The sequence below is a fragment of the Prionailurus viverrinus genome, chromosome C1 (assembly GCF_022837055.1).
Source record: "Prionailurus viverrinus isolate Anna chromosome C1, UM_Priviv_1.0, whole genome shotgun sequence".
NCBI lineage: Eukaryota > Metazoa > Chordata > Mammalia > Carnivora > Felidae > Prionailurus > Prionailurus viverrinus.
The window spans coordinates 181,362,151-181,389,615 of NC_062568.1; the positions used below are offsets into that span (position 1 = coordinate 181,362,151).

Sequence of the window (27,465 nt, forward strand, 5' to 3'; positions counted from 1 at the left end):
TAGTGGTGACAAATTCCTTCAGTTTTTGTTTGTTTGGGAAGACCTTTATCTCTCCTTCTATTCTAAATGACAGACTTGCTGGATAAAGGATTCTTGGCTGCATATTTTTTCTGTCTAGCACCCTGAAAATCTCGTGCCAATTCTTTCTGGCCTGCCAAGTTTCAAAAGAGAGATCAGTCACGAGTCTTACAGGTCTCCCTTCATATGTGAGGGCACGTTTATCCCTTGCTGCTTTCAGAATTTTCTCTTTATCCTTGTATTTTGCCAGTTTCACTATGATATGTCGTGCAGAAGATCGATTCAAGTTACGTCTGAAGGGAGTTCTCTGTGCCTCTTGGATTTCAATGCCTTTTTCCTTCCCCAGTTCAGGGAAGTTCTCAGCTATTATTTCTTCAAGTACCCCTTCAGCACCTTTCCCTCTCTCTTCCTCCTCTGGGATACCAATTATGCGTATATTATTTCTTTTTAGTGTATCACTTAGTTCTCTAATTTTCCCCTCATACTCCTGGATTTTTTTATCTCTCTTTTTCTCAGCTTCCTCTTTTTCCATAACTTTATCTTCTAGTTCACCTATTCTCTCCTCTGCCTCTTCAAGCCGAGCTGTGGTGGTTTCCATTTTGTTATGCATTTCGTTTAAAGCGTTTTTCAGCTCCTCGTGACTGTTCCTTAGTCCCTTGATCTCTGTAGCAGGAGATTCTCTGCTGTCCTGTATACTGTTTTCAAGCCCAGCGATTAATTTTATGACTATTATTCTAAATTCACTTTCTGTTATATTATTTAAATCCTTTTTGATCAGCTCATTAGCTGTTGTTATTTCCTGGAGATTCTTCTGAGGGGAATTCTTCCGCTTGATCATTTTGGATAGTCCCTGGCGTGGTGAGGACCTGCAGGGCACTTCCCCTGTGCTGTGGTGTATAACTGGAGTTGGTGTGCGGGGCCGCAATCAGACCTGATGTCTGCCCCCAGCCCACCGCTGGGGCCACAGTCAGACTGGTGTGTGCCTTCTCTTACCCTCTCCTAGGGGCGGGATTCACTGTGGGGTGGTGTTGTTCGTCTGGGCTACTTGCACCCTGCCAGGCTTGTGATGCTGGGGATCTGGCGTATTAGCTGGGGTGGGTAGGCAAGGTGCACGGGGGCAGGAGGGGCAGGCTTAGATCGCTTCTCCTTAGGTGATCCACTTCAGGAGGGGCCCTGTGGCAGCGGGAGGGAGTCAGATCTGCTGCCGGAGGTTTGGCTCCGCAGAAGCGCAGAGTTGGGTGTTTGCGCGGAGCGAGCAAGTTCCCTGGCAGGAACTGGTTCTCTTTGGGATTTTGGCTGGGGGATGGGCGGGGGAGATGGCGCTGGCGAGCGCCTTTGTTCCCCACCAAACTGAGCTCTGTCGTCAGGGGGCTCAGCAGCTCTCCCTCCCTTTGTCCTCCAGCCTTCCGCTTTCCGAGCAGAGCTGTTAACTTATGACCTCCCAGACGCTAAGTCGCGCTTGTTGTGGGAACACAGTCCACCTGGCCCCTCCGCTTTTGCAAGCCAGACTCGGGGGCTCTGCTTGGCCAGCGAGCCGCCCCTCCGCCCCGGCTCCCTCCCGCCAGTCCGTGGAGCGCGCACCGCCTCGCCGCCCTTCCTGCCGCCCTTCCTACCCTCTTCCGTGGGCCTCTCGTCTGCGTTTGGCTCCGGCGACTCCGTTCTGCTAATCCTCTGGCGGTTTTCTGGGTTATTTAGGCAGGTGTAGATGGAATCTAAGTGATCAGCAGGACGTGCGGTGAGCCCAGCGTCCTCCTAAGCCGCCATCTTGCAAAAAAAATCTAAAAATTGATATTTTAAAGAGATTAACAAAATTGACAAACCTTTATTTAGATTGACCAAGAAGAGAACACCCAAATTACTAAAGTCAGAAATCAAAGTGGGGACATTGGTAGCAACTTTGCAGAAATCAAAGAGGTTATAAGAGAATACAATGTAGAAATGTATGCCAACGAATTAGAAAACCTAGATGAAATATATTCCTAATAAGACACAAACTGGCAAACTGACTGAAGAGAAAAAGAATATCTGAGTTGATCTATTAACTAAAAAGATTTAGCTAGCAACCAAAAACTTCCCACAAAGAAAAGCCCAGGACCAGATGACTTCACTAGTGAATTCTATCAAATACTTAAAAATTAATGCTAGTAAGTTCTTCAAGATTCTTCAAAAACTTCAAATTCTTCAAAACTCTTCCAAAAAGTAAAAGAGGAAGAAAAAGTCCCCAACTCATTTTATGAGGCCCACGTTACCCTAATATCAAAACCAGACAAAAATATCACAAGAAAAAACTACAGATAAACATCCCTCATGAATATGGGTGCAAAAAATCCTCAACAGAATACTAGCAAACCAAATCCAGCAGCATATAAAAAAGGATTATACATCATGACCAAGTGGCATTTCTTCCAGGAATTCAAGGTTGGCTCAACATGCTAATATCAATCAGTTTAAGACATCATTTTAACAGATTAGAAGACAAAAACCACACAATAATCTGAATAGATACAGAAAAAGCATGTGATAAAATCCAACACCCTTTATAATAAAGACACAACAAATTAGGAATGGAAAGAAACTTTCATAACTTGGTAAAGGGTATCTGTGAATAAACTTACAGAGAAACAGAAAGCTAACATCATATTGAGAGATCAAAGACTGAAAGCTTCCCCCCCTCCCCCCAAAAATCAGGAATGAGACAAGAATGTTACCTTTATTACTTCTATGCAACATTGTTCTAGGACTAGTTGGGGCAGCTAGGCAAGACAATGAAATAAGAGGCATCCAACTTGGAAAAGAAGGAGTAAAAAAGACTTCTTTTTGGTGATGACATGATTTTATATAGAGAAATCCCTAAAGAACCTACAAAAAAAAAAACTATTAGGACTAATACATGAATTCAGCAAGGTTACAGGATACAAGATCAATGTGCAAAAATCAGTTGTATTTCTGTATGCTAGCAACGAACAATCTGAAAATTAGGAAAGCCATTCCATTCACAATAGCGTCAAAAAAAATTTTTTTTAATCCAAGAATGGCAAGACTGTATATACACAAACATTATTGAAAGAAATGAAAGACCTACATAAATGGAGAGACATTCCATATTCATAGTTTATGAATATGTTTATGAAGTATTAAGAAGACTTAATATTATTAAGATAGTGACACTTAAAAATGATCTACAGATTTAGTGCAATCCGTGTCAAAATTCCAACTGTCGCTTTTGCATAAATGGCCACACTGATGCTAAAATTTATATGAAAATGCAAAGTACCCGAAATAGCCAAAAAGTCTTTTAAAAAGAACAAAGTTAGAGGACTCATACTTTTCAGTTTCAAATTTTACTATGAAGCTACAGTAGTGAAGACTGTGTGGTACTGACGTAAGGATAGACATATAGATCAATGGACTAGAATTGAGAGTCCTGAAATAAGCACATACATTTATGGCCCATTGATTTTCAACACGGGTGCCAAGACCATTCAACTGGGGAAAGAATGGTCCCTTCCAGATGGTGCTGGGATAACTGCATAGCCACATGCAAAAGAATGAATTTGGACTCCTACCTTACACCATATACGAAAAGAGCTAAATGTAAGAGCTAAAACCAAAATTTTCAGAGGGAAACTGAGTTGTAAATCTGTGTAATTTAGGATTAGGCAACCATTTAGATAGGACACTAAAAACACAAAGATCCAAAGAAAAAGTGGATTAGCTGGACTTCATCAAAACTTAAAACTTCTGTGCATCAGGGGCACCTGGGTGGCTCAATCAGTTAAGTGCCTGACTCTTGATTTCGGGTTAGGTCATGATCTCACGGTTCGTTAGTTCAAGCCCTGTGTGGGGCTCTGCACTGGCAGTGTGGAGCCTGCTTGGGAGTCTCTCTGTCCCTCTCTGTCCCTCCCCTGCTCTCTCTCTTTCTCAAAATAACTTAAAAAATAAAAATTTAAAACTTCTGTGCATCAGATAAGCAAGATAAGTCAGAGAAAGATAATACCATATGATTTCATTCATATGTGGAATTCAAGAAACAAAACAAATGAGCGTAGAGGAAGGGAAGGACAAATAAAATAAGAAAAAAGGCAGAGAAGGAGGCAAACCACAAGAGACTTTTAATGATAGAGAACAAATGGAGGGTTGCTGAAGGGGAGGTGGATAGAGGGATGGGATAAACGGGTGATGGGTATTAAAGAAGGTACTTGTGATCAGCGCTGGGTGTTGTATGTAAGTAATGAATCACTGAATTCTACTTCTGAAACCAATTTTACCGTCTATATTAACTAACTTGAATTTAAATAAAAATCTGAAAAGAGAAAAAAAAGAATTAGAAATTTGTTATAAAGAAAAGGCAGATTTTTTTTTTTTACAAATAAAGTAAGTACCAAAAAAGAAAACAACAACAACAACCCAATAAACTGTGCATCAGAGAACATCATCAAGAAGGTGAAAAGACAACGCACAGAATGGGCGAAAATATTTACAAATCCGATACCTGATAAGGATCTTCTGTCTGGAATATGTAAAGGACTCTTAAAACTCAACAGCAAAAAGCTAAAAGACTCAGTTAAAAAATGGTCAGAAGATTTGAATACACAATTCTCCAAAGAAGATCTACAAATGGCCAATAAGCACATGAAATGATGCTGAACATTTTTGTTAAGGAAATGCAAAATAAAATCACAATGAGATACTACTTCACACACACTAAAATAGCTTTAATTTAAAAAAAGAGAATAGCAAGTGTTGGCAAAGATATAGAAAACCGAACCCTTCATATATTGCTGGTGGGCTATAAAAGTGTTCAGCCTCTGTGGAAAACGTTTTGGCAGTCCTCAAAAAGTTAAACATAGAGTTACTATATGACCCAGCAATTCCATTCTTAGGTATGTGCTCAGAGAATTGAAAACATACGTTCAGTCTAGAATGATGGAGATGTGAGTTGTGTCCATTTTTCTCTGCAAGTAATAATATGTTCACATGTAGTCTGCTGCAGTTTTGTGCATATGTTGTGCAAATTCTTACATGAGAATTGCTTGGACAAGGGTCATGCATATGTATAAATTTGCTAGACATCACCATAAAACCATCCAAATTTTTGCGTGAAAGTTCTCCTCTTCCCACACTATTAAAATACTAAAATTTCAAACTTTAAAATAAAAGAAAACATATGTTCACACAAAAACTTGTATACAAGTATTCATAGCAGCATTATTCATCATAGCCAAAAAGTAGAAGTAACTCAAATGTCCACCAACTGATGAATGGATAAACATTAAAAGTGATACAGCCACGCAGTGGAATATCATTCAGTCGTACAAAGGAATAAAATATTGATAAATGCTATGAAATGGATGAACTTTGCAAACATCATGCTAAGTGTAAGAAACCAGACCCAAAAGGCCCCATGTTATCTGTTAACATTTATATGTAATGTCCCAAAGAGGCAAACACAGAGAGAAAGTAGATTAGTGGTTTCTGGGCATCAGTGGGTGGAGAGAAAAATGAGGGGACCGGCTAGAGCAAATGGATTTTTTTTTTTTGATTGATGAAATTGTCCTGGCATTAGATAGGGTGATGGTTTTACAATCTTGTGATTATACTAAAAACCACTGAATTTAAAGTATACTTAAAAATGTAAAAAAGGGGGCTCCTAGTTGGCTCAGTCGGTTAAGCTTCGCTCAGGTCATGATCTCACAGTTCGGTTCGTGAGTTCAAGCCCCACATCGGGCTCTGTGCTGACGGCTCAGAGCCTGGAGCCGGCTTCGGGTTCTGTGTCTCCCTCTCTCTGTCCCACCCCTGCTCACACTCTTGTCTCTGTCTCCATCTCCCTCAAAAAATAAGTAAACATTTAAAAAATGTAAAAGAAATGTAAAACAAAAATAATTGGAGAAAGGGTCAGAATCAGGTAATAGGTTTGGGAATCATTCACAGAGGTAATTACTTAAGGAATGGGAATGGATTCTCTGTAGGGCTGCTGTCCTGTCCAATTAAGTGTTTAAAAATACTAAATCTGTATGTAAATTTCAGAAAAGCTTTATACCAACTGTCACAGTGCTTCCCTCTGGAGAACTAAGAAAACACCTGACTCTGGAGTATAGGCTCGGAGTAACTACTTAAGCTTTCCACACCTATGCTTCCTTATCTTTGAAATAATAGCTTTGGTTTTGCTCTCAAAAAATGAAATAGTTACTAGCAAAAACACCTGCTGCGCCACTGGGATTTGGGGCCGTTCCCAGGGTGTTCGTGTCAGTGTGCCCCCTGGAACAACAGACACTGCAAGCAGAGCTCTCCAGAGCTAAGTGACACAGTGGCACTCATGATAGGAAAGTGTCTCCTAGAGCCTCAACCAATGTAAATTCCTCTCCCTTCCCTGAGGAAAAGACCCTCTCGCCCATCAACTTTGGTGTTCAGATATTCTGAAAATGGTCTTAGGACAATGGAGAGATAAAGTCGTCTTTGTTGTTCCTAACCAAGCAGAAAAGCGCAACAGCCACGGCGTCACCACGTGACTTCGGAACGTGACCCTGTGCCCAAAGAAACAGCAGCCTCCCTCCCCAACTAGTTCTTACACCATCAAATAGCCTCATGACAAGAAAGAGATTTGTGTCAGAAATGGCATTGGGTTCCCTGCCTGACGGTATGTGTTGGGCTTACTTCTCTAGTTTTTAGGGCTGGGCCAGTAGTAGGGCCAAGAGAATGGTGGGTCAGGCCCAAGGTAAAGATCATGAAATCCGTGCTTTTATTGTCAGTGGTGTGGTTCATCAAAGAGCTGACTGGGACAGCATCCATGAGAAGATCTGTCAGCTCCTGATCCCACTGCGCACCACCATGCCCTTCTACAATTCAGAGGAAGAGCGGCAGCACGGCCTGCAGCAGCTTCGGCAGCGGCAGGTGGGTCTTGCGGGACTGGGACAGGGGTGGCTCACGGGTGCCGCGAAACTTCCCAGGAGAAAGGGCGAACCTCCTTGAGGACAGAGACTTTGTTTTGTGGCTCTATGCCCTCAGTACCATTCAGTCAGTTGCTCCCCACATATTTACTGAATACCTACCGTATTAGGTGCCAAAGGCTGCCATAACAAAGTACCGTAGACTGGGTGGCTTAAACAACAGAAATTCTGGAACCTAGAAGTCCCAAGATCAAGGATGGGTATCAACAGGCTTGGTTTTCTCTGTTCACAGGCATCCCTGGTGTTTCCAAATGTCTTCTTAAAAGGACACCAGTCAAATTGGATTAGGGGCCACCCTAATGGCCTCATTTTAACAATCACCTCTGTAAGGCCCTGTCTTTAAACACAGTGACATTCTTGGGTACTAGGGGTTAGAGCTTGAGTTTGGGGGAGGGGAGAACAGAATTCAGCCTTAACACCCATATATGCCAAGTATGTTGATAACAGCATAGGTGCATAGGAGGAGGTCAAAAAAATGATGTATGAATACACTAGGGAATACATAAAGGAGATTTTATGGCATTGATAAGCATCTCAATTATTCTAAAAAAAAAAATTAGGGCTTTATAAGCCATAAATCTCAAAACACCAGATTCATCCATTTTAGTATTGTGGCACTTTGAGAATGGCCTTGGGACAATGCAGAGTTTAAGTTATTTCCGATATGCGCTATATCTGTTATCCTCACTCCAGAAGGAAAGAGAAGATATTTCTCTCAAAATTAACTCAAGCAGGGGCGCCTGGGTGGCGCAGTCGGTTAAGCGTCCGACTTCAGCCAGGTCACGATCTCGCGGTCCGTGAGTTCGAGCCCCGCGTCGGGCTCTGGGCTGATGGCTCAGAGCCTGGAGCTTGTTTCTGATTCTGTGTCTCCCTCTCTCTCTGCCCCTCCCCCGTTCATGCTCTGTCTCTCTCTGTCCCAAAAATAAATAAACGTTGAAAAAAAAAAATTTAAAAAAAAAAAAATTAACTCAAGCAGAAAGCCAGATTTTTTTAGAATGTCCTAGGACATGACAGTTCTGCTAAACCACAATTTTATTACAAATATAAGAATAATATTTATTGCATAGTTTTCTATTAAGCACTCATTTATGCTGATCAGTGAACTATGGTGAAAGGACACTTGTTCCTGGCCCTTGAGGAACTCACAGTCCGGGTTTTTTCTATCACCTATTTTGGATTTCATGGCCACCCTAATACAAGCAGGTTAGCTAGGTGCCCTCGACCAGTTCATTAGGTGTTGGCCTTGCTCCAGGTGTACCTATGCCTGCCATTGATGGTCTAGTTTTTTCTTCCGCAGAAGCACTTGATTGAATTCTGCTACACTGTAGCCCAGAAATACCTCTTTGAAGGAAAACACGAAGCCGCTGTCCCAGCAGCTTTGCATTCGCTTCGCTTCCGCATGAACCTACACGGCCTGAGTTCCGTAGAGCTTGTGCCTGCTTACCTGCTGCTGGCCGAGGCGAGCCTGGGTAAGGGAAATGACTTGAGATCCCCGGGGGCGGGCCCCTTGAAGAGCACTATACCGGGTCGTTTCAGTGGCCAAAGAGTGCAACCTTGGAAGTGGCACCAAGACACTTTTCGTAAAAGAACAGTGTTGCTGTAAAGTTTGGCATAAGGTGGGGAAGTAGATGTCATCAACTTTGGGCTACTACTGATGGAAATCCACTAAATAGCTGGTCTAAGCAGAAAGAGGACATTTACGAGGACCCTGGGGTGTCCCAGGGGAATTGAGTCTTCATGAGGCACTAGAATCAGAGTGTTGTAACCAACTGAGGCTGGTGCTCTGCTTCTCTCTTGGGCCTTGTCTCTTGTCTCTGCTTCTGCTCTGCTTCTCTCTTGGGCCTTGTCTCTTGTCTCTGCTTCTGTCTTCGCATCTGCTTTATTTTCCACCTCTGCAGATTTTTCTGCCCGATGCCTACCACAGAAGACAGCTACCCAAAATATGAGATGTGGCTGAATTTACAGGGAATCTACGTGTCCTCCAGGTTCAAGGAGGGTAATAGAAACTAATTAGCATCTGATTTCCAGTGTTCAATTCCTAGAAGAGACGGTTGTGTTGACTCAGCTTGAGTGTGGTGTTTACCTTTACCTACCTTTGTGTCAGGGTCACATGGTAACAGGAGTATAAGAACCTGCTCCCGTGGATGGGAGAGGGGGTTCTGAAAGTGGGAAGCACAGCCTTGGTGGAGCTCCATCCCACACGGTGGTTGCTACAAGAAGACAATTAGCATTTTGGAGGGGAATTAACCTTTTTGAGCCTCTGCAATGTTTTAATTACTGTCCAACCATTTTATACATCTTAATAGCCACTATTTTTTTTTTTTTTTTAACAAACTTTTAGAGGCGCTGGGTGGGTCAGTTGGTTAAGTGTCCAACTTCGGCTCTGATCATGATCTCACAGCTGGTGAGTTCGAGCCCCACCTTGGGCTCTGTGCTGACAGTTCAGAGCCTGGAGCCTGTTTCAGATTCTGTGTCTTCTTCTCTCTCTGCCCCTCCCACCCTGCCTCCCTCTTTCTCTCTTTCTCAAAAATTAATAAACATTAAAAAAAATTAAAAACAAACTTTTAAAAAGAAAGGCTATTGGAAATACAGTACCTTGAACTTTTTTTCCCTGAGCTACGTTGAGAGTAAGTTGCTTGCCTGATGCATTTCCTGCAAAGACGTTCTCCTTCATAACACAGTACCACCACCATCTACAATCATCTACTAAGCAGATCCCATTCAAGTTTCTCCAACTGTCCCAATAACATCTTTATAGCAGAAGGATACAGTTCAAAATCATCCTTTTCATTTTGTTGCCATGTATTTTTAGTCTCCTTCATTCTGGAATAGTTTCTCAATCTTTCTTTGGCTTTTATGACTCTGACGCTTTTAAGATTAAAGGCCAAGTATTCTGTAAAATGTCTCTTGATTTGGGTCTCTCTGATGTTTCTTCACAACTGGACTAGGTGATGTATCTTTGGCAGGAATATCACAGAAGTGGGGCTGTATTCTTTCTCACCTCATCCTGCAAGTTGGCATATGTTTTCAATTTGTTTCATTACTGATGATACCCATTTAAGTTACTTTACTGGTGGCGTCTGACAGGCTTCTTTGTATACTCTTCCCTCTCTTTGCAATTAGTAAGTATTTTATGGGGAGGTATGCTGAAACTATAGAAATATCCCATTCCATCAAACTTTTAATATATTCACTTATTTATTTATATCAGAATGAATTCTTGGTTCCCTGTTCTATTCAATGGGTTAATAATCTGTTACTATCATTAATTTGGTGGTTAGATTATTCTAAGTGGCTGGCCATTCATTTTTTTTAAATATATGAAATTTATTGTCAAATTGGTTTCCATACAACACCCAGTGCTCATCCCAAAAGATGCCCTCTTCAATACCCGTTACTACCCCCCCACCCCCCATCAGCCCTCAGTTTGTTCTCAGTTTTTTTTTTTTTTAACGTTTATTTATTTTTGAGACAGAGAGAGAGAGCATGAACAGGGGAGGGTCAGAGAAAGAGGGAGACACAGAATCTGAAACAGCCTCCAGGCTCTGAGCTGTCAGCACAGAGCCTGAAGCAGGGCTTGAACCCACGGACCGCGAGATCATGACCTGAGCTGAAGTCGGACGCTTAACCGACTGAGCCACCCAGGCGCCCCTGTTCTCAGTTTTTAAGAGTCTCTTATGCTTTGTGGCTGCCCATTCAAACTGGCTTCTGTGTCTCCTTGACAATCCCCAATGTTCTTTATCACTTTCCTGCTTTCTCAACATACCTCCAAGGAGCCTTGATTTTTTTTTTTTTTTAAGTGGAAAATGGGATTCAGAAGCCAAGAGTTGTGCACTAGACATGCGCATTGCTGTTGGGGTAGGGCTACTCCTAGGCCTTCTCAATGGACAGAGTTAGGGAATATGTATGAATATAATAATGTATGCACATTTTACATGTAAATTCATTCTCTCTCTCTCTAGAAAGATAGTTAGATGAATAGATAGATTGATAGATAGATAGATAGATAGATAGAGATAGAGATATGAGTATGGGTCCATGCCAGTACCTGGTACCTCTACCAACACCTGTTGGACTGAATTTAGAGGTACTGGCATGAACCCATGCCCAATCTAACTTCCTCCCATTCCATATCTGTAGTTCTCTTCTCTGACAGTGAGAATGCTGGCTTCCTTTTTCATTAATACATTTCATCAGTTCCCCTGTATGAACTAATCTCCCATCTCCACCCCTACTCTTTCCCTTTGCAGATGTCCTTCTCTCCTTCCATGGGCTCTGACTCCTCAGTCAGGGCTTCTGCTTCTGCATCGATCCCCTCCTCACCAGTTTGGACTCTTACTCCCCTCTACCAGGCCATGTAACTACGAGAATGCCCCTCCTCACTCGCTCAGGTCTGGCTCCCCATTCCAACTGTCCCTCCACCAAAACTACTGGGAAGAGCACTGGGCAAAGAGATACAGCTCAGGCTCTGTGTATTTCTGACACTGACTAGCTGTGGGATTTGGGAAAAGTCTCCCTAGCCTAAGTTTCATCATCTCTCTTCTGGACTATTGCTCACTAGCTGAGATCTGGCCTCCCTCCAGTCTGGCCTCCACACAAAATGTGATCAGACCATTCCACTAGGTGAGGACCAGATTCTCCAAGCAGCCTATGAGCTGCAGCGTGATCGAGCCTTTATGAATTCTGTCACCTCATCTCACATCTTCTCTCTCCCTTTTAGTTACATTGGCCTTCTCCTTGTTTGGGAAGCCTCCTCTTTAGCCACTCTCCCCATCTCTTCTCCCCTCCCCTCCACCTAACTAACTCCTATTCATCCTTTAGGTCTAAACTCAAGAGTTACCACCCCCTTGGGGCATGGGGGTGGCTCAGTCAGTTAATTATCCAACTCTTGATTTCAGCTCAGGTCATGATCGCAGAGTCGTGGAATCGAATCCTGCATCAGAATCTGCACTGAGCATGGAACCTGCTTGGGGTTTTCTGTCCAGCTCTGCCCCTCTCTTCTGCTTGGTCTCTCTCTCTCTCTCTCAAAATAAAAAATTTGGGGGTGCCTGGGTGGCTCAGTCGGTTGAGCGTCCGACTTTGGCTCAGGTCATGATCTCACAGCTCGTGAGTTTGAGCCCCGCGCCGGGCTCTGTGCTGAGAGCTCGGAGCCTGGAGCCTGCTTCAGATTCTGTGTCTCCCTCTCTCTCTGCCCCTAACCCACTTGCATTCTGTCTCTGTCTCTCTCAAAAATAAATAAACACTAAAAACAATTTTTTTAATAAAAATAAAAAATAAAAAAATATAAAAAAAGAATTTAAAGAGTTAATTCTTTAAGCCCCCCGACTGGACCAGGTTTCTTTTTATATGTCCCCTTAAAAACCTCTTCCTCTTCTGGGTGTACATATCCATTGATGAGATTACTTAATTACAGTTTCTCTTTCTCTCTGGACTATAAGCTGAGGGAGAACTGGAACTGTCCCTATTCTCACTCATCAGAGTGTCTTCACGCACAGAACAGCACTTAACACAGAGGAGGTGCTCAAGCCCCCCCCACCCCCGCTCCCCCGACAAACCTGGCGCCGAGTGGGCCCTGAGAAAGCGTTTGGCAAATCTAAGTGCCCTTCACAGGATTGTTTTGAGGATTAAATGAATTTGTGTGTAATGAACGTGAGAGTGCTTTGCAAGCTGGAAGGTTCTGTCTAAATAGAAGTTCTCATTAATACCTCCCCCAGTCATTGACTGAAAACTTTCTCAACCTTTTTGTCAGTCTAAACAAATCACATTCTTTTTTTTTTTTTTTAATAGCAGGGGAGGGGCAGAGAGAGAGGGAAACACAGAATCCAAAGCAGGCTCCAGGCTCCGAGCTTTCAGCACAGAACCTGACATGGGGCTCAAACTCACGAACTCATGAACCGTGAGATCATGACCTGAGCCAAAGTCGGGCGCTTAACCAACTGAGCCACCCAGGCGCCCCTAAATAAATCACATTCCTTGAGCACATGTCTCTTTCTCATCTTAGAGGTTCCTTCAGACTGGAGTGGAAAAATAAGAGGTATTTTAGCCTATTCTTTTCCTTTCCGTCAAACTTTGGAGTTTTAATAAACTAGAGATGATATTTTCAGTCACACTTCGAAGAGCCACCTCATTCACCCTCCCCCACTGTTGTCAGCACATTGGAAGCAGGAGAACCTGGGTTCAAATTCCAACTCTTGCTTTAGTCCCTTATACAACAGCTGGCTTCTCTTCAATCATCAGGTGTCTGCGTAAATATGACCTTCTCAAGAGGTGTTCCCTAAACATCCAATCAGGGTAGGTTTCTTCCCTCTTTTTTTTTGATCGCCGTGTTCTGTTCATTTCCCTTGCAGCACTTCATTTTTGTTTCTTTACTGTGTGTCTACTTCCCTTGGTTATAAGCTCCTTGAGATCAGAGATCATGAGTGTTTTATTCACTCACTAGCATGCGCTGAGCAGCTAGCAGAGCGGTGCAGAGTCTAAATTAGACGAATGTACGGTTGAATGAATGGATGAAGTTTCCTCCTCTGATACGTATTTCACAGGGTTGTTGGCAGACTTAGATCACAGATGCAAATGGCCTAGCGTGACGTACACACAGCAAATAGCAGGCCCTCAGTAAATACGAATTCCCTTTCCTTCCCCTGGATGCCTCCCAGCCTCCCAGATGATTATCTGTGACTGCTTTATTCTGTGCTCTTTTGCTTTTGTCACCAAGCCTTACAAAATCTTCCTCCATAATGTCTCTCAGTTCGGCCGCCAGCCCGGCGTAAGCCTATTGTCTCACCCTGCAGATGAGTGTCATTACTCCTTAACTGGCTATCCCTTCTTTTTCTATTCCATACGTTTTAGGACATGACCTTTTAGGAGAGTCTCACTTCCTTTGGCAACTTTGTGTATCTAGTATCTCCACTCCATCCCTACACCTGTCCAGGCGAACACTGTGCCTAGGAGAACATGCCTGAACTTACCGACCCAGCAGCCGCAGTCTCAGTTCTGACCTGCGTGGAGCAGTGCACTCCTCCTGCCTCACTATCCCTGCTCTCTGGATTTGGGGGCTCAAATATTTTTCTCCCAAGGATGCCTTTTCCTTTGGGATGCTTCTTATTTGCTGGTACAGCTTGGCCTTGGGCCCTTCCTTCCTTGGCATGGCCTTCTTGAATGAAAACTGGACAGTGAGAATGAGAAATGTCCAATATACGTCAATGCCCTCTACCAATTTCCCCCGTCTAAATAATCTTTGCTAAGAGTCATTTGCTTCTTTAAATTTGAGAGGACCGCAGTCTCAAGCTCTTATTTTACAGAGCAAATCCGCATGGAAGATGTGACTTGCCATGTCCGCATGAGCCAGGATCATGGCCTCAGCCTCTTGCTTCTCATTGAGGATTTTCCTGTTTAGGTTGAACGTCAGTCAAGATAAGTTCCTTGTTTCCTCCCTTAGCTTGCCGCTTCTTCAGCTCGCCTCCTTTAATTCGGTGACCTGTGATTACAACTAGAATAAAAAATGCCTACATATGAACTGGGCCTGGGAGAAAGCATAAGCAGAACTGAAGATTGTCTTGTGAGGGGTGTGTGGCCTCATCTCCTGACCATTTCTGCTGCAGCACCCATTACGTGAAATACTTTGCACCCAGAGCATGCTTCCTGCTCTGCAGAAGGCTGTCACAGAAGTTTTCTGTTTAGTTTTCTGACAGCCTCCCTAGAAGGCAAGCAGGTAGGCAGGAAACTGTTATGTATCTTTACAACCAAACGAAAAGGTTTTTTTATTTAAAAAAAATTTTTAATGTTTATTTTCGAGACAGAGAGATACAGAGTATGAGCGGGGGAGGGGCAGAGAGAGAGGGAGACACAGAATCTGAAGCAGGATCCAGGCTCTGAGCTGTCAGCACAGAGCCAGACGTGGGGCCAAAACCCACGAGCTGTGAGATCATGACCTGAGCCGAAGTCAGACACTCAACTGACTGAGCCACCGAGGCGCCCCACAACCAAAGAAAAAGTTTTAAGCATCAGCAATATCTGAACATTAGAAATAAAGGTGCCTTTTATCTAGTAACGATGTGTTGTCCATTCTGGCTCCTAAATGCCTCTTGTGTATCTGTTCCATGTTTACTCACTGCCTTAGTTCAGGCTCTGGCCTGAACTATTTCCAAAGTCTTCCAGAGTCTTCCAGTTTTCTTCCTCCCCTCTGGTCCCTCCTCCATATTGGCTCCTGGGTATCCTTCTATATCTAAATCCAATTCTCTCTCCCTTTCTGAAAATCCTCTACCTTTTATCCACGTGCTTCCAGCTCCTTGGTGCAACTTACCAAGCCCTCTATGACCTGTCCTATGACTGCCTCTTTAGCCTCATTTCCTGCCACTCGATCACTCACACATTTGTCCTCCAGCGTCACAGACCCATATATGGTTCTCCAAACACAGCCCACTATTTCGTATCTTATGGTTCTGCATATGTTACCCTCCACCCTGGATGCCCGCCCTCCCTTATCTGTCAGGAAAACTTCTTTTCATCTTCCAAACTCAGCTCAGATTTTCCTGTCTTAGTTCGGCTGCTGTAACAAATACCACAGACTGGGTGGCTTAAACAGTTATTTCTCACCGTTCTGGAGGCTGAAAGTCCAAGATCAAGTTGTCAGCAGATATGGTATCTGGTGAGGGCGCACTTTTGGACTTGTAGACAGCCACCTTCTCACTGCATCCTCATAGGGCAGAGAGAGGGATCATCTCTCTTGTACCTTTTCTTTTACAGGCACCAATCCCATTCTTGAAGGCTCCACTCTCATGACCCAATTACCTCCCAAAGGCCCACCTCCAAATACCATCACTTTGGGGATTAGGGCTTCAACTATGGATTTTGGGGTACTACAGCATTCAATCCAGAGCACTGACCATGCTTCTCCCCATTCCAATGCCCCCTCTCCACCCCATCCATAGAATTAAACACCTCCTCATCTCTGCCACTTCCAAACCTTATGATGTTACTATTGTTGCACTTACACTATTTTACAAATGTGTTTGTTTTCATGCCACACACACATGCATTTCCTGAACCCAGCTGTAAATTTTTGAAGGGCAGTGGCTTTGATTCATCTTTGAATCCTCATCAATCAACACAAGGCCTGGTACATAAAAGATATTAAATATACATAGGCATAACTTTTTAATTGAGATGCAATTCACATGCATAAAATCCACTCCTTTAAAGTACAATTCAGCGGTTTGAGTGTATTCACAAGATTATGCAACCATCACCACGTCTAATTACAGAACATTTTAGTCACCCCAAAATGGAACCCCATACCAATATGGAATATTGGTAGTCACCCTCCGTTCTCCATCCCACAGTCCCTGGCCACCATTTTCTGTCTCTATGGATTTGCCTGTTCTGGACATTTCATATCAGTGGAATCCCGCATTATGTGGCCTTTTATATCTGTCTGCCTTGACTTAGTGCAATGTTTTCAAGGTTTATCCATGCTATAGCCTGGATCAGTACTTCATTCCTTTCTGTGACTAATATTCCACCCATGGATATGGATAGACCACGTTTTGTGTATCTACTCATCAGCTGATGAGCATTTAAGTTGTTTCTATTTTTTGGCTATTATGGCTAGGCTGCTATGAATGTTCATGTACAAGTTTTGTGTGTCAATAAATGTTTGAGTCAATGAATAAATGAGTGAATGGGTGCTGACTCATATTTCATCATGTGTTCTCTGGCCAGGATATAAATCCTAACCTTCTTTACTTCTTTTGGGCAGGTCTGGGCCAGATTGTCCAAGCTGAGGAATACCTATCCCAAGCCCAGTGGACAGTCCTCAAATCAACGGAATGCTCTTATGCCATCCAGTCTTTACTGCATCGGAACCTGGGACTTCTCCACATAGCTAAGGAAAACTACGAGGAAGCCCGTTATCATCTGGCCAATGATGTAAACAAGCTAAATTATGACACCTGAATGTTTCTGAGAACAGCTATGCTGAGCTTTGTTTGTTCTTTTTTTTTTTTTTTTTAATTTTTTTTTTCAACGTTTATTTATTTTTGGGACAGAGAGAGACAGAGCATGAACGGGGGAGGGGCAGAGAGAGAGGGAGACACAGAATCGGAAACAGGCTCCAGGCTCTGAGCCATCAGCCCAGAGCCTGATGCGGGGCTCGAACTCACGGACCGTGAGATCGTGACCTGGCTGAAGTCGGACGCTTAACCGACTGCGCCACCCAGGCGCCCCTGTTTGTTCTTTTTTAACTGAGCCCTTCTCTAAAACTTTCCGTTTACAACTGACCGGTGAGGTATCAGCGAGAACGTGGTTCTAACAACCTGAGTTCAAGCCTCTCCACCTCCTGACTGTGCATCCTTAGGCCAGGTCACGCCACTTCTGCAAGCCCGACTGCTCTGAGGATAATAAAGGGAGGCAGAACAGCACACTGGTTAAGAGAAGGGCTTTACTTTACTCTTGGCCATAATCTTGGACCAATTATTTCAACTCTTTCATCAAGTATAAGACAGAAATCATCAAATAGCCTGTGCCTCATTGGGTCATTGAAGAGATTAATAATAGGACAATATCTATGCAGCATTTTGGCTGTTATTTTTACATATAACATCAATGTTTCTACTTCAGAGCTGTTGGCATATGAAAGTTCTTTATAAACTATACTTTATAAACTATGAAACTATGTACAAATGTTAGATAAGATGATGATGAGGGTGAGGACTGAGCTGTTCTTTCAGAATTTATGCTGTTTCTGTTAGGATTTCAGCTGTGGACAATATTACCAGACAGAAAAGTTCCTGAGCCTGAAATCTGGATGAGGTTAGGGTCAGGATGCAGTCTCCACGCAAGTTGGTTGTCTCTTCAGCCTCTCCACCGGGCAGCCCTCCCTCTGATTGCCTGCCACTGCACAATGTCGGTAAATCCACTGGAAACTTGTGCTGGCTAGTCTCCATATCCCCTTACCCCAAATCCATTCTCTGCTCTACTGTGCCCTGGGAGGCCGACCTCTGTGGACTACATGACCGGACTGTATTGCTTTTTGGCTTCTGTTGGATTTGCAGAGTGAGAGGCGTGACAGGGGAGTGGATGTTGGGAGGAGATAGAGGTTGGGTATCTACTCTCTCTGCTGCCTTCCTGCTCCACCCCAGTTCTGGCATGAGCAGTGCTCCTCCATGGCCACAGCTCCTGGCAGGTGGCCTTCTCCCATTGCTCTAGCTCTTGTGGGGCCCCGGTGACCCTGCTTTCTCCCTCGCTTTTTCAGGAGTCTGGACAGTAATAGTTGCTTGCCGTTCATGGTCCCTGGGGCTTTACTAGCTCTTGTTGGTTCCTTGACCTCTGTATGTCTCTTTAAAGAATCCTTTCATTAAACTGTCTTCAGGAAATACTTTGAAGGTGCCATCTATTTCCACCTAGGAGACTGACTAAGACACTTTTTCCTCTGCCTTTTCTCTCTATACTCTCACTCTACAACAAATTAAACAGAGGAACAGATTCTGTCTTGAGCTGGGCCATACAGTTAAGATACAGATCAAACTCAGATTCTTCTGCCTACCTTTCAAAAAAAAATCAACCATAGCTTCATTGATAACATATCATAGACTTCACCCACTTTCAGTATACAACTCAATGATTTTTAGTAAACTCACAGAGTTGTACAGCCATCAGTCCAGTCCAGTCTTAGAACATTCCCATCACCCCAGAGATCCCTCATATCCATTTGCAGTTTATTTCTCACTCTGACCCCCAGCCCCAGGCAACCACTTTCTGTCTCCCTAGATTTGCCTTTTCTGGACATTTACTAAAAGCAGAATGATATGTTGTCTTTTCATCTGACTTCTGTCACTTAGCAGAATTATTTAGAGGTTCATCCATGTTGTTGTATCAATACCTCATTCCTTTTATTGCTGAGTAGTGTTCATCTCCTGGATATACACAATTTTTGTCCAGCCATTTATCACCTGATGAACATTGGGGTTGTCTCCACTGTTACGAGTATCGCTGCTGTGAATGTTTGTGTACAAGTCTTAGTGTGGACACAAGTTTTCATTTCCCTTGGGTGTGCGTCTACAAACGAAATTGCTGTGTCATGTAGTAACTCACTGTTGAATGTTTGGAGAGCTGCCGAACCGTCTTTCACAGAGGCTGCATCATATTCTATTCCCACCAGCTGTGGACGAAGGTTCCGTTTTCTCCATGTCCTTGCCAACGCTGATTTTCCGTCTTTTTGATGAGAGCCATTCTAGTGTGTGTGAAGTGGTATTTCACTGCAATTTTATTTTGCATTTCTGTAATGACTAATAATGTTGAGCATCACTTCATGTGTTATTAGCCTCTGGCATATCTTTTTGGAGACACGTCTATGCAGATCCTTTGCCCGCTTTTTAATTTTATTTGTATCGTTACAAATTCTAGGTGTACACGTTTTTAAAATCAGATACATGATTTACAAAGGCAACTGAAGCACCCCTTCTTCCTTCTGCTGTAGATTTATTTTGCCAGTTGTGCATTTGGAACAGAGGATATCAGGACGTCAGGAGGCTACTTCCACCTGGCTAATATCTTCTATGGCCTTAAAAAGTTGGACGTGGCAGACACATTGTACACGAAGGTGAGCTGGGGAATATGGGAGTTGAGCCTTGATGCTTTGGCCTTCTAAGTTACAACTGGCATCAGACCATTCATGAGAAATTTGAGGCACAGAAAGATGAGATGATTTGCCCAAGATCACATGGCCTGATACACGATATATCCCACTTTTCTTTCTTCCTGTTTCTCTACCAGCAAAATACACGAGGCTCAGGTCTGGCCTGCTTCTCTGATTGTGTCTGCTTTCCCAACAGGTCTCTGAGATCTGGAGTAAATACTTGAACAATCGCTACCAAGTGCTCTCAGAGGCTCGTATCCAACAGATAGACTTACTGGGCAAACGATTTGAGACTGACACCGGCTTGGGTAAGTGGCAGCTCTCCCTGGGAAACAGAGCAGTGGCTTCACCCCACCTAATCCACAGGCCTTCTCCCCAAGAGGGAGAGCCACTGTCCCTGTCACGAGCACACCAGTGCCATCTCCTGTAGTTTGCTGAAGCAGACACTGAGATAGGAAAACCAAAGGGATTTCACCAGTGTTGGGAAGAATTCAGAGCCCTGGTACTATACACAGCCTTTCCGGGGGCTCATAAGGTACGGATGTGAAGAGAAAAAGACTTACAAGAGCCCCCTGTGATTTCTGCAGAGCCTCCATGTCTCCAGGGCACATAAGGCAAGGTAAACTCTCTCATACTGCGCATTTGTTCTGGGGCCTTCACCTCTTCCTTTACTGGGTAGTGAGCTTCTCAGCGGCAGGGCCGGGTCTCATTATTTCTCTGTCCCCAGGCTCAACAGAGGGTGAGTACTGAGTGGCACTGTACAGCATCGTTCCCTCTGAGGTAATAAAAAGGGACAGAGGATCTAGTTTCTGCTCAAAAGAGACATGCGGTGTGGTTGATGACACAGGACCTATATGAAATAAAAGGAAACGCCTACAAGTACAAATTATATTACAAGATGAGTCCTAGAATGAAGAGGTGAGGATAGTTGGATGGTGTTAAATAGGGAAGACTTCTTGGAGGAGAGGTTTTGAACTAAGATTTAAAAAATTAGGACAGGGGCCTCTGGGGGGCTCAGTTGGTTAAGTGACTCCGGTTTGGGTCATGATCTCATGGTTCTTGACTTCAAGCCCCGCGTCGGGCTCTGTGCTGACAGCTCAGAGCCTGGAGCCTGCTTCAGATTCTGTGTCTCCCTCTCTCTCTGACCCTCCCCTGCTCATGCTCTGTCTCTCTGTCTCTCCTTCTCAAAAATAAATAAACATTAAAAACAATTTAAATTAATAACTTTATTCAGTTTTCTCTCATTATAAAAGTGGTTTATGTGAAAGCAGAAAACTTAGAAATCCAAAGGCAGCCAACCTCAGGGTTATGGTGTATGCCCTTTCTGTCTTCTTCTCTTACGTACTTCTTAGTATGTAAAAAGTGTTTAGAAGTATGTGGCCCCAAATAACTCATAATAAGTGAATAAATAGTCACTAGAGTAGGGCCTAACACCACTGGAAGGAAGTGTAAACAAACTTACACGGGGAAGCAGCAAGGCCGAGGTGCCAGCACCCTTGGATTTGGGAGATTAAGCTGCTTGCTGGCTGCTGGAAGTCCCCGCTCCCTCTCTGGCTCTCAGGCGGAAGCTAAGTGAGACCAAGGAATCCCACTGGGACAGCCTCTGCATTTGGAGCCTAAGAAATCGAGAGTTTAGGACTCTGAAAGACAGAAATCGCAGTTACCTTGAGACCCACTGGGGTGAGCAGGTTTTACGGAGCTGCCTGAAACTGCCCGGCTTCTTGCTCACGTGTGGCCGCAGTCCTCTGGGTGAAGAACCTGCTGTGCCTTGTGCCCAAGGCCAGTGCCCTGTCAGCTCTGTGCTCACCCATGAGGGGAGACCCAGCGGCTCCCCGCAGCCTGTTTCTTCTTTCCAGCTTCCTCCCTTTCCCCTTGCAGATGAAGCCCAGGAAGCAGAAGCCATTCAGATCCTGACTTCAGTCTGGAACATTCGAGAATCTACATCCGACACAGCCCCCCAAAAAACTATCTTTGTTCTGAATACCCTGGTCATGCTTTACTACCTGATGATGAATTCTTCAAAGGCAAGTTTCCCCAGAAAAGCGCCATGTCTAATGGAGGTAGAAGTTCCTCTAGCTGAATTCAGCTGTGTTTTGCCCAGTTGCACTGGCTTCTGCCCTCTGAGTAAGGCCGCACTTCAGAAGAGTTCAGATGTTCGTGATGTTTCTCATTTGTTGAATCCAGCCTGCATAATGGAAACTGCATTGTCTTCTTCCAGAGGGATATGCCCGTTACTAGCCTAAGTACTTCTCACGAACTAATGCAGTTAATTGTCAGGCCAACTTTATGAAGTAGGTATTTTATTATTCCCACTTTACAGGTAAGGAAACTGAGGCGCAGAGAGGGTCCATTATTTGCCCAACTTCTTTTGGAGGAGGGGAGGTCACAATAAACAAGGCAACATTTGATGGGGAATAAAATTTCAGATCGCAAATAGCGCTGCAAAGCAAACGAAAGCAGGCAAGGAGAGAGGGAGGGCTGGCTGGAGGAGGCCTTTGTGTGTGGGTGTCACGGAAAATTTAGGATTCCCTTCCCCCCTCTCCCTTCCTCCCTACCTTTCTTCAGCAAACTTTACTAAGTGCCTTCTGTATGCCAGGACCTAGAGGTGCTCGCAGTCAGTAGGTTATAATCCAGTGTGATCGTGAAGACCGGGGCTCTGTGGGAATGCGAGAGAGGGACACCAACCCTATCTGGGATGTAGTAAGAGTGCTTAGGGAACAGGGAAACATTTCCATTGAATTTCCAAGCTCACACTGTAAAAACCTCTTTTCTACAGTTCCAGGTCCAATTTTCTACTGTGTACTCAAGGAAGTCCTTACCCTAAGGCATGTGAAGGGTGTTAGATCTGTAAGAGGTCCTTAGAGAATAGGGACACATATATCTACTCCAGATTGCCACCTCACTTCCTTTAGGTCTTTCCTCAACTGTCTTCAGCGAAGCTTTCTCTGCCCCCCCTCCCCGAAAGCTGCAAAACCCTGCTACTGCCACTGGTGCTTCCAACCCCCCTTTCCTACTTTATCCTTTTCCTTAACATGTATCACTATTGAGGATACTGTGGTGTTTTACTTGTTTGTCTTGTTTATTGCCTCTCTCCCTCACTGTACTTTAAGCTCCAGGAGGGCAGGAATTTCCACCTGTGGTCATAATACCTGGAACATAGTAGCCATTCAATAAATATTTATTGGAAGTGAGGGAGGAAGGGAGGAAGGGGGAGGAGGGGAGAAGAGCCAGCCCAGAGTCTGTCCCAGGATGTCCTGTGAAGGCTCTGTCCAAGTCAAAACTCTAGACCATGGCCCCTAGGATGGGAAGCCGCTTGTGGAACCTGTCACCCCTGGCCTCCCGGTGCTGGTTCAGAGGGTCCTGATTCAGATCCTGTGGAGATCTCACTTTGTTAAGAAGGCGTACTTTGTACTTAGTTTGTCAAGCCAGGTGGGTTTCTCTGGTCCCCCATGCCCCACTCAGCACATGTGTGGCTAGTTGTAAGGACCTAGTGGGTATTCGCAAGTCTCCAGCAAGTGGAAACTCCAAAAGTGGAAATTTTTCACACCGGTGGCTGGTGTGAGAAGCTGATGGGTCCTTTCCCATGTTGAGCACAGATGGGGCTTCCCAGTATAAAGCTTTCCTATGATGACTTCCTTTTGTAACTGTAATTCCATTCCAGGCACAAGAATATGCTGAGAGAGCCTTCGGTCTAGCCAAAGAACACCATCTCAGTGTCCATGAACAAAGTACCATTCAAGAGTTACTAAGTCTTATCTCAGCTGAAGAAACTCATCCTGTTACTTAGTGACCCATGAACTCTGCATCAGGGGCTATTCAAGGGGCTATTGAACGTCTAATGCATTTCAGCTTGCACAACTGCTTTGAGGTACTGAAGTTCTGATTTGCTGAAGTTCACACTCTTTCCCCCTGGCACTGCACACATGTGCAAACATAGCCATGTTTTTATTCTTAACACAGCATATGCGAAGGACTATAGAGCTTTAGACATAAAAATAAGTAAAAGTGGTCTTAATTATGACCTTTGCACTTGGCTTGCCGTGACTTTGTATGACTTTGAGTAATGTGCTGTCAGCTCATTAATATGGTACTTATAAGTAAAGCACAAATAGTTTATTATTTACCAGAAGTCTCCCAGGGCCACATGTTTCATAGATCTTTGCCAAAGAAGGGTGTAGGGGATAGAGTTATATTGGAGCAAAGTTTTCCTGTTCTACTGGAATTAAGTTAGCATTAATCTGAGGTAGATTGTGACTTAAATGTCCATTATACTTCTTAGAGCAATCACTGAGAAAATTACTCTGAAAGGTAGTTACAGATCGACAAAGAAATTAAAATGGTACACTGGAAAATATCCACTTCATGCAAAAGAAGGCAGAAAAGGAGGAATAGCAGAACAAAAAGACACTAGCCATATCAAATACAAGTAGCAAAATGCGACATCCATCATACGTCTTTGCAGAGCACCCAGTCTGGCTTGGCTGAGATACCATTCCAGGCTGGGGTCTTTCTTTTCCTCGACAATGATTGAAACAGACGTGAGCCATCTATGCTGATGTGAAGGACAGAGTGCAGGCCTCTGTGGCAGACATACCCGGGTTCAAATCCCCGTTCTCTCACTTTAATAGCTTTGTGACCCTGATCCCCTCCCCCGCCCATAACTTCATCCATTGTTGTAAAACGGCCCAGAGGTGACCATGGCTGTATCGGCACGTCCCATCGATGACTCTGGTTATTTAGCACATCCTTTTATTGCCTCCAGACTCGCCAAGCAGCCTGCCCGTTAGCACTTTGCATCCTGGGTAGATCTGCATCCAGGGGAGAGGATACCGAGGACCTGTGGGGTAGCTTTATGCTCCTCCCTGTAAATTCAGTCACCCCGACATGCATAATAAACAGGTCTAGGGAAAATCTGCTGGCACCCCTGTTCCGTACCCGTGGGTTTCTTCTGCTTCTCCATGATGGCTAAAGTCACAGGGCCTTACTTCCTGCCCCACGCCTGGCACTCCAGCTGCATCATTGTCTGCACAGTTCATCCCGCAGCTGTTTGTTCCTCTCTCCCAGAACACACCCCCTGCTGCTTGACTCTCACCCTCTGACCCCAGATAAGAGTCGGCTCTTTCAAACAGACGTCTGGTGAAGACTGGAGGGGTGCAGAGGGGGATCAACAACCCTTAGCAGATAATTTAAAAGAAAATATTGGAACTTCCCTATTCCGAAGATGTCTGTCAAATCCATTTCATTAAGCCTAGCTCTCTCCTCAACCATATTCACTGGCCCCTTTCTCTTTCGTCCCCCCTCTGATATCTGTTCTCTGTCTTCTCCACCCCAGAGTTCTTGTTCATGAGTCCTTCCCCACTGAGTGCATTTATAAAATTATTGTTTAAATTAAAGTGTTTTAGTTTATTGTTCCTTTTGACCAATTTTCCTCTTGGTTATGGGCCATAGTCTTCTCCTTTTTCACATGTTTAGTAACTTAATTGTCAGTCTTTCTGTTTTTTGAACACTTGCATTTAAGGCTACAAATTTTCCTCTAAATACTGCCTTAGTTTATCCTACATACTATGAAGTACAGCATTTTAATTGTCGTTTTGTTCTAAATATTTCTCTTTTTTTCTTTTAGAGAGGGAGTGCACATGCACAAGTGAGGAAGGGACAGAGGGAGAGGGAGAGAAGGAATCCCAAGCAGGCTCAGCATGGAGCCCGATGTGGGGCTTGATCCCATGACCCTGGGATCATGACCTGAGCCGAAATCAAGAGTTGGACACTCAACTGAGTGAGCCACCCAGGCACCCCTTCTTTGTTCTAAATATTTCTTAATTTTCTATGATCTATGACTCTTAATTTCTGAAACAAGATGACCTTAATTGCCTCTTTGTTGTTGATTTCTAGCTTAATTTTATTGAGGTCAGTTGTGTACAACTCTGATTTTTAGAACTTTGTTGAGATTTGCCTTATCTCCCAGGATATGCTCATTATTTGAGAACATTCTGTGTGTGCTAGAAAAGAATAGAACTATTGAGCACATTGCCCTATGTATGTCCATTAAGGTGACCTTGTTCATATTTTCAAATCTTATACATCCTTGTTGAATTATTTGTTTATTTCTGGGAGAAGTATATAAAACCCATCCAATATGATTGTGGGTGTATCTACTTCTCTTTGTGGTTCTGTCAGCTTTATATATTTTGAGGCTTTCTTATTAGGCAAGTGCAAATTCAAATATTAGATTTGAATTGAATCTTTATTATTTTTTGTATTATGAAGCGATTCTCTCTGTCTCTAGTAATACTTTTGACCTTAGAGTCTACTTTGATCTGATATTCACATAGCTACCTCTGTTTCCTTTTGGGCTGGGTTGCTTGATCTCAGGTAGGCATCCTCACTGTTTCCTTCAGCATTTATCTCTGTTTCCAATAGGAAGCTTGGAACTACAGTTCCCTGTATCTCTTTTCTTTATGATTCTGGATTGAACCTAGCCAGTGAGAGACAACTGCACAGGATTTGGAAACTGGAGGAGAAGGAGAAGCTATTAATCTTCCTGAAAATCACCCAGGTGCTTTCCTGAAAGCAGATTTTGTGTGAAAGCAGCTTGCTGACCTTTGCTCCCTGCTCTTTATCACCCGGCTGTTTCAAAGATCATTGAAGTCTCTAATTCCCTGTATTAAATAAAGTTCTTCACTCTGAACACCTAGAGGCTTCTGTTTTCCCAGCTAAAACCTGACTGAAATGCTTGATGTTTCTTCTTGCAATCTTTTACTTTCAAACAGTCTGTATCCTTATTTTTTAGATATATCTCTTGTAAAAATATAGTTGGATATTTTTATATTGGTGACTGTTAAAGAATCATTTAGCCACTTACATTTTATTTACACACTGAATTATTTGAGTTTAAAGCCACGATCTTATTTTATGTCTTCTATTTATTCTGCATGTTCTGTTTTCTTCTTTCTTTTGGATTGATTATACATTTTTCTCATTTTATTTTCTCCTCCTCTCTACTAGATTGTAGGGTATATACCATTGTTTCCATTCTTTCAGTGGTTACCCCAGAAATTCAGATATTCATTCCTAACTTAACAAAGTCTCAAATTCCTCAGGATGTTTACTCTCATCCTGGATAATACAGGATCTTTAAAACCTTTTAATTCCATTTACTGCCCCCTAACTTATATGTTATTACTGTTATTTATTTTAAATATACCTTATGGGGCACCTGGGTGGCTCAGTCAGTTAAGTGTCCGACTCTTGATTTCTGCTCAGGTCATGATCTCACAGTTCGTGGGATCGAGCCCCTTGATGGGCTGTGCATTGACAGCATAGATCCGATCCTGCTTGGGATTCTCCATCTCTGCCCCTCCCCCACTCAAGCATGCACATGCGCTCTCCTGCTCTCTCAAAATAAATAAATAAACTTTAAAAAAAAGGCCACAAGGGGCGCCTGGGTGGCGCAGTCGGTTAAGCGTCCGACTTCAGCCAGGTCACGATCTCACGGTCCGGGAGTTCGAGCCCCGCATTGGGCTCTGGGCTGATGGCTCAGAGCCTGGAGCCTGTTTCCGATTCTGTGTCTCCCTCTCTCTCTGCCCCTCCCCCGTGCATGCTCTGTCTCTCTCTGTCCCAAAAATAAATAAACGTTGAAAAAAAATTAAAAAAAAAAAAGGCCACAAGTCACAATTATTATTATTTTATAAAGTCGTCCTAATCCTTCTTGCTTTTCCTACTTTGACCTGGGCTCACATTACTTATACATCCTTCAGTATTTCTTCTAGTGAGGGTGTGCTGATGACAAATTCTCAGATTTTCTTTCTTTCGTTAATCTTAAAATGTTTTATTTTGCCCTCACTTTTTTGACTCTTCAATGAAAATGTG

General features: G+C 43.6%; 1 protein-coding gene across 6 annotated transcripts in view; it reads left to right on the forward strand.

Annotated features, from left to right (window-relative positions):
* ZMYND12 (zinc finger MYND-type containing 12) overlaps positions 1 to 26,442 on the forward strand; it is a 36,914-nt gene extending 10,472 nt beyond the window's left edge. For 5 of the 6 annotated variants that reach the window (XM_047871952.1, XM_047871950.1, XM_047871948.1 and 2 more), the window contains 7 exons: positions 6,768 to 6,909; positions 8,263 to 8,434; positions 16,720 to 16,889; positions 19,438 to 19,560; positions 19,793 to 19,904; positions 21,475 to 21,620; positions 23,258 to 23,617. In XM_047871952.1, coding sequence (XP_047727908.1) covers positions 6,768 to 6,909; positions 8,263 to 8,434; positions 16,720 to 16,889; positions 19,438 to 19,560; positions 19,793 to 19,904; positions 21,475 to 21,620; positions 23,258 to 23,383 — 991 coding nt within the window. In that variant the 3' untranslated portion in view covers positions 23,384 to 23,617. Of the gene's footprint in view, positions 1 to 6,767; positions 6,910 to 8,262; positions 8,435 to 16,719; positions 16,890 to 19,437; positions 19,561 to 19,792; positions 19,905 to 21,474; positions 21,621 to 23,257; positions 23,618 to 26,016 lie in introns of those variants that run through there. The other variant, XR_007154929.1, reaches the window with a different exon arrangement.
* Positions 26,443 to 27,465: the final 1,023 nt, after the last annotated feature.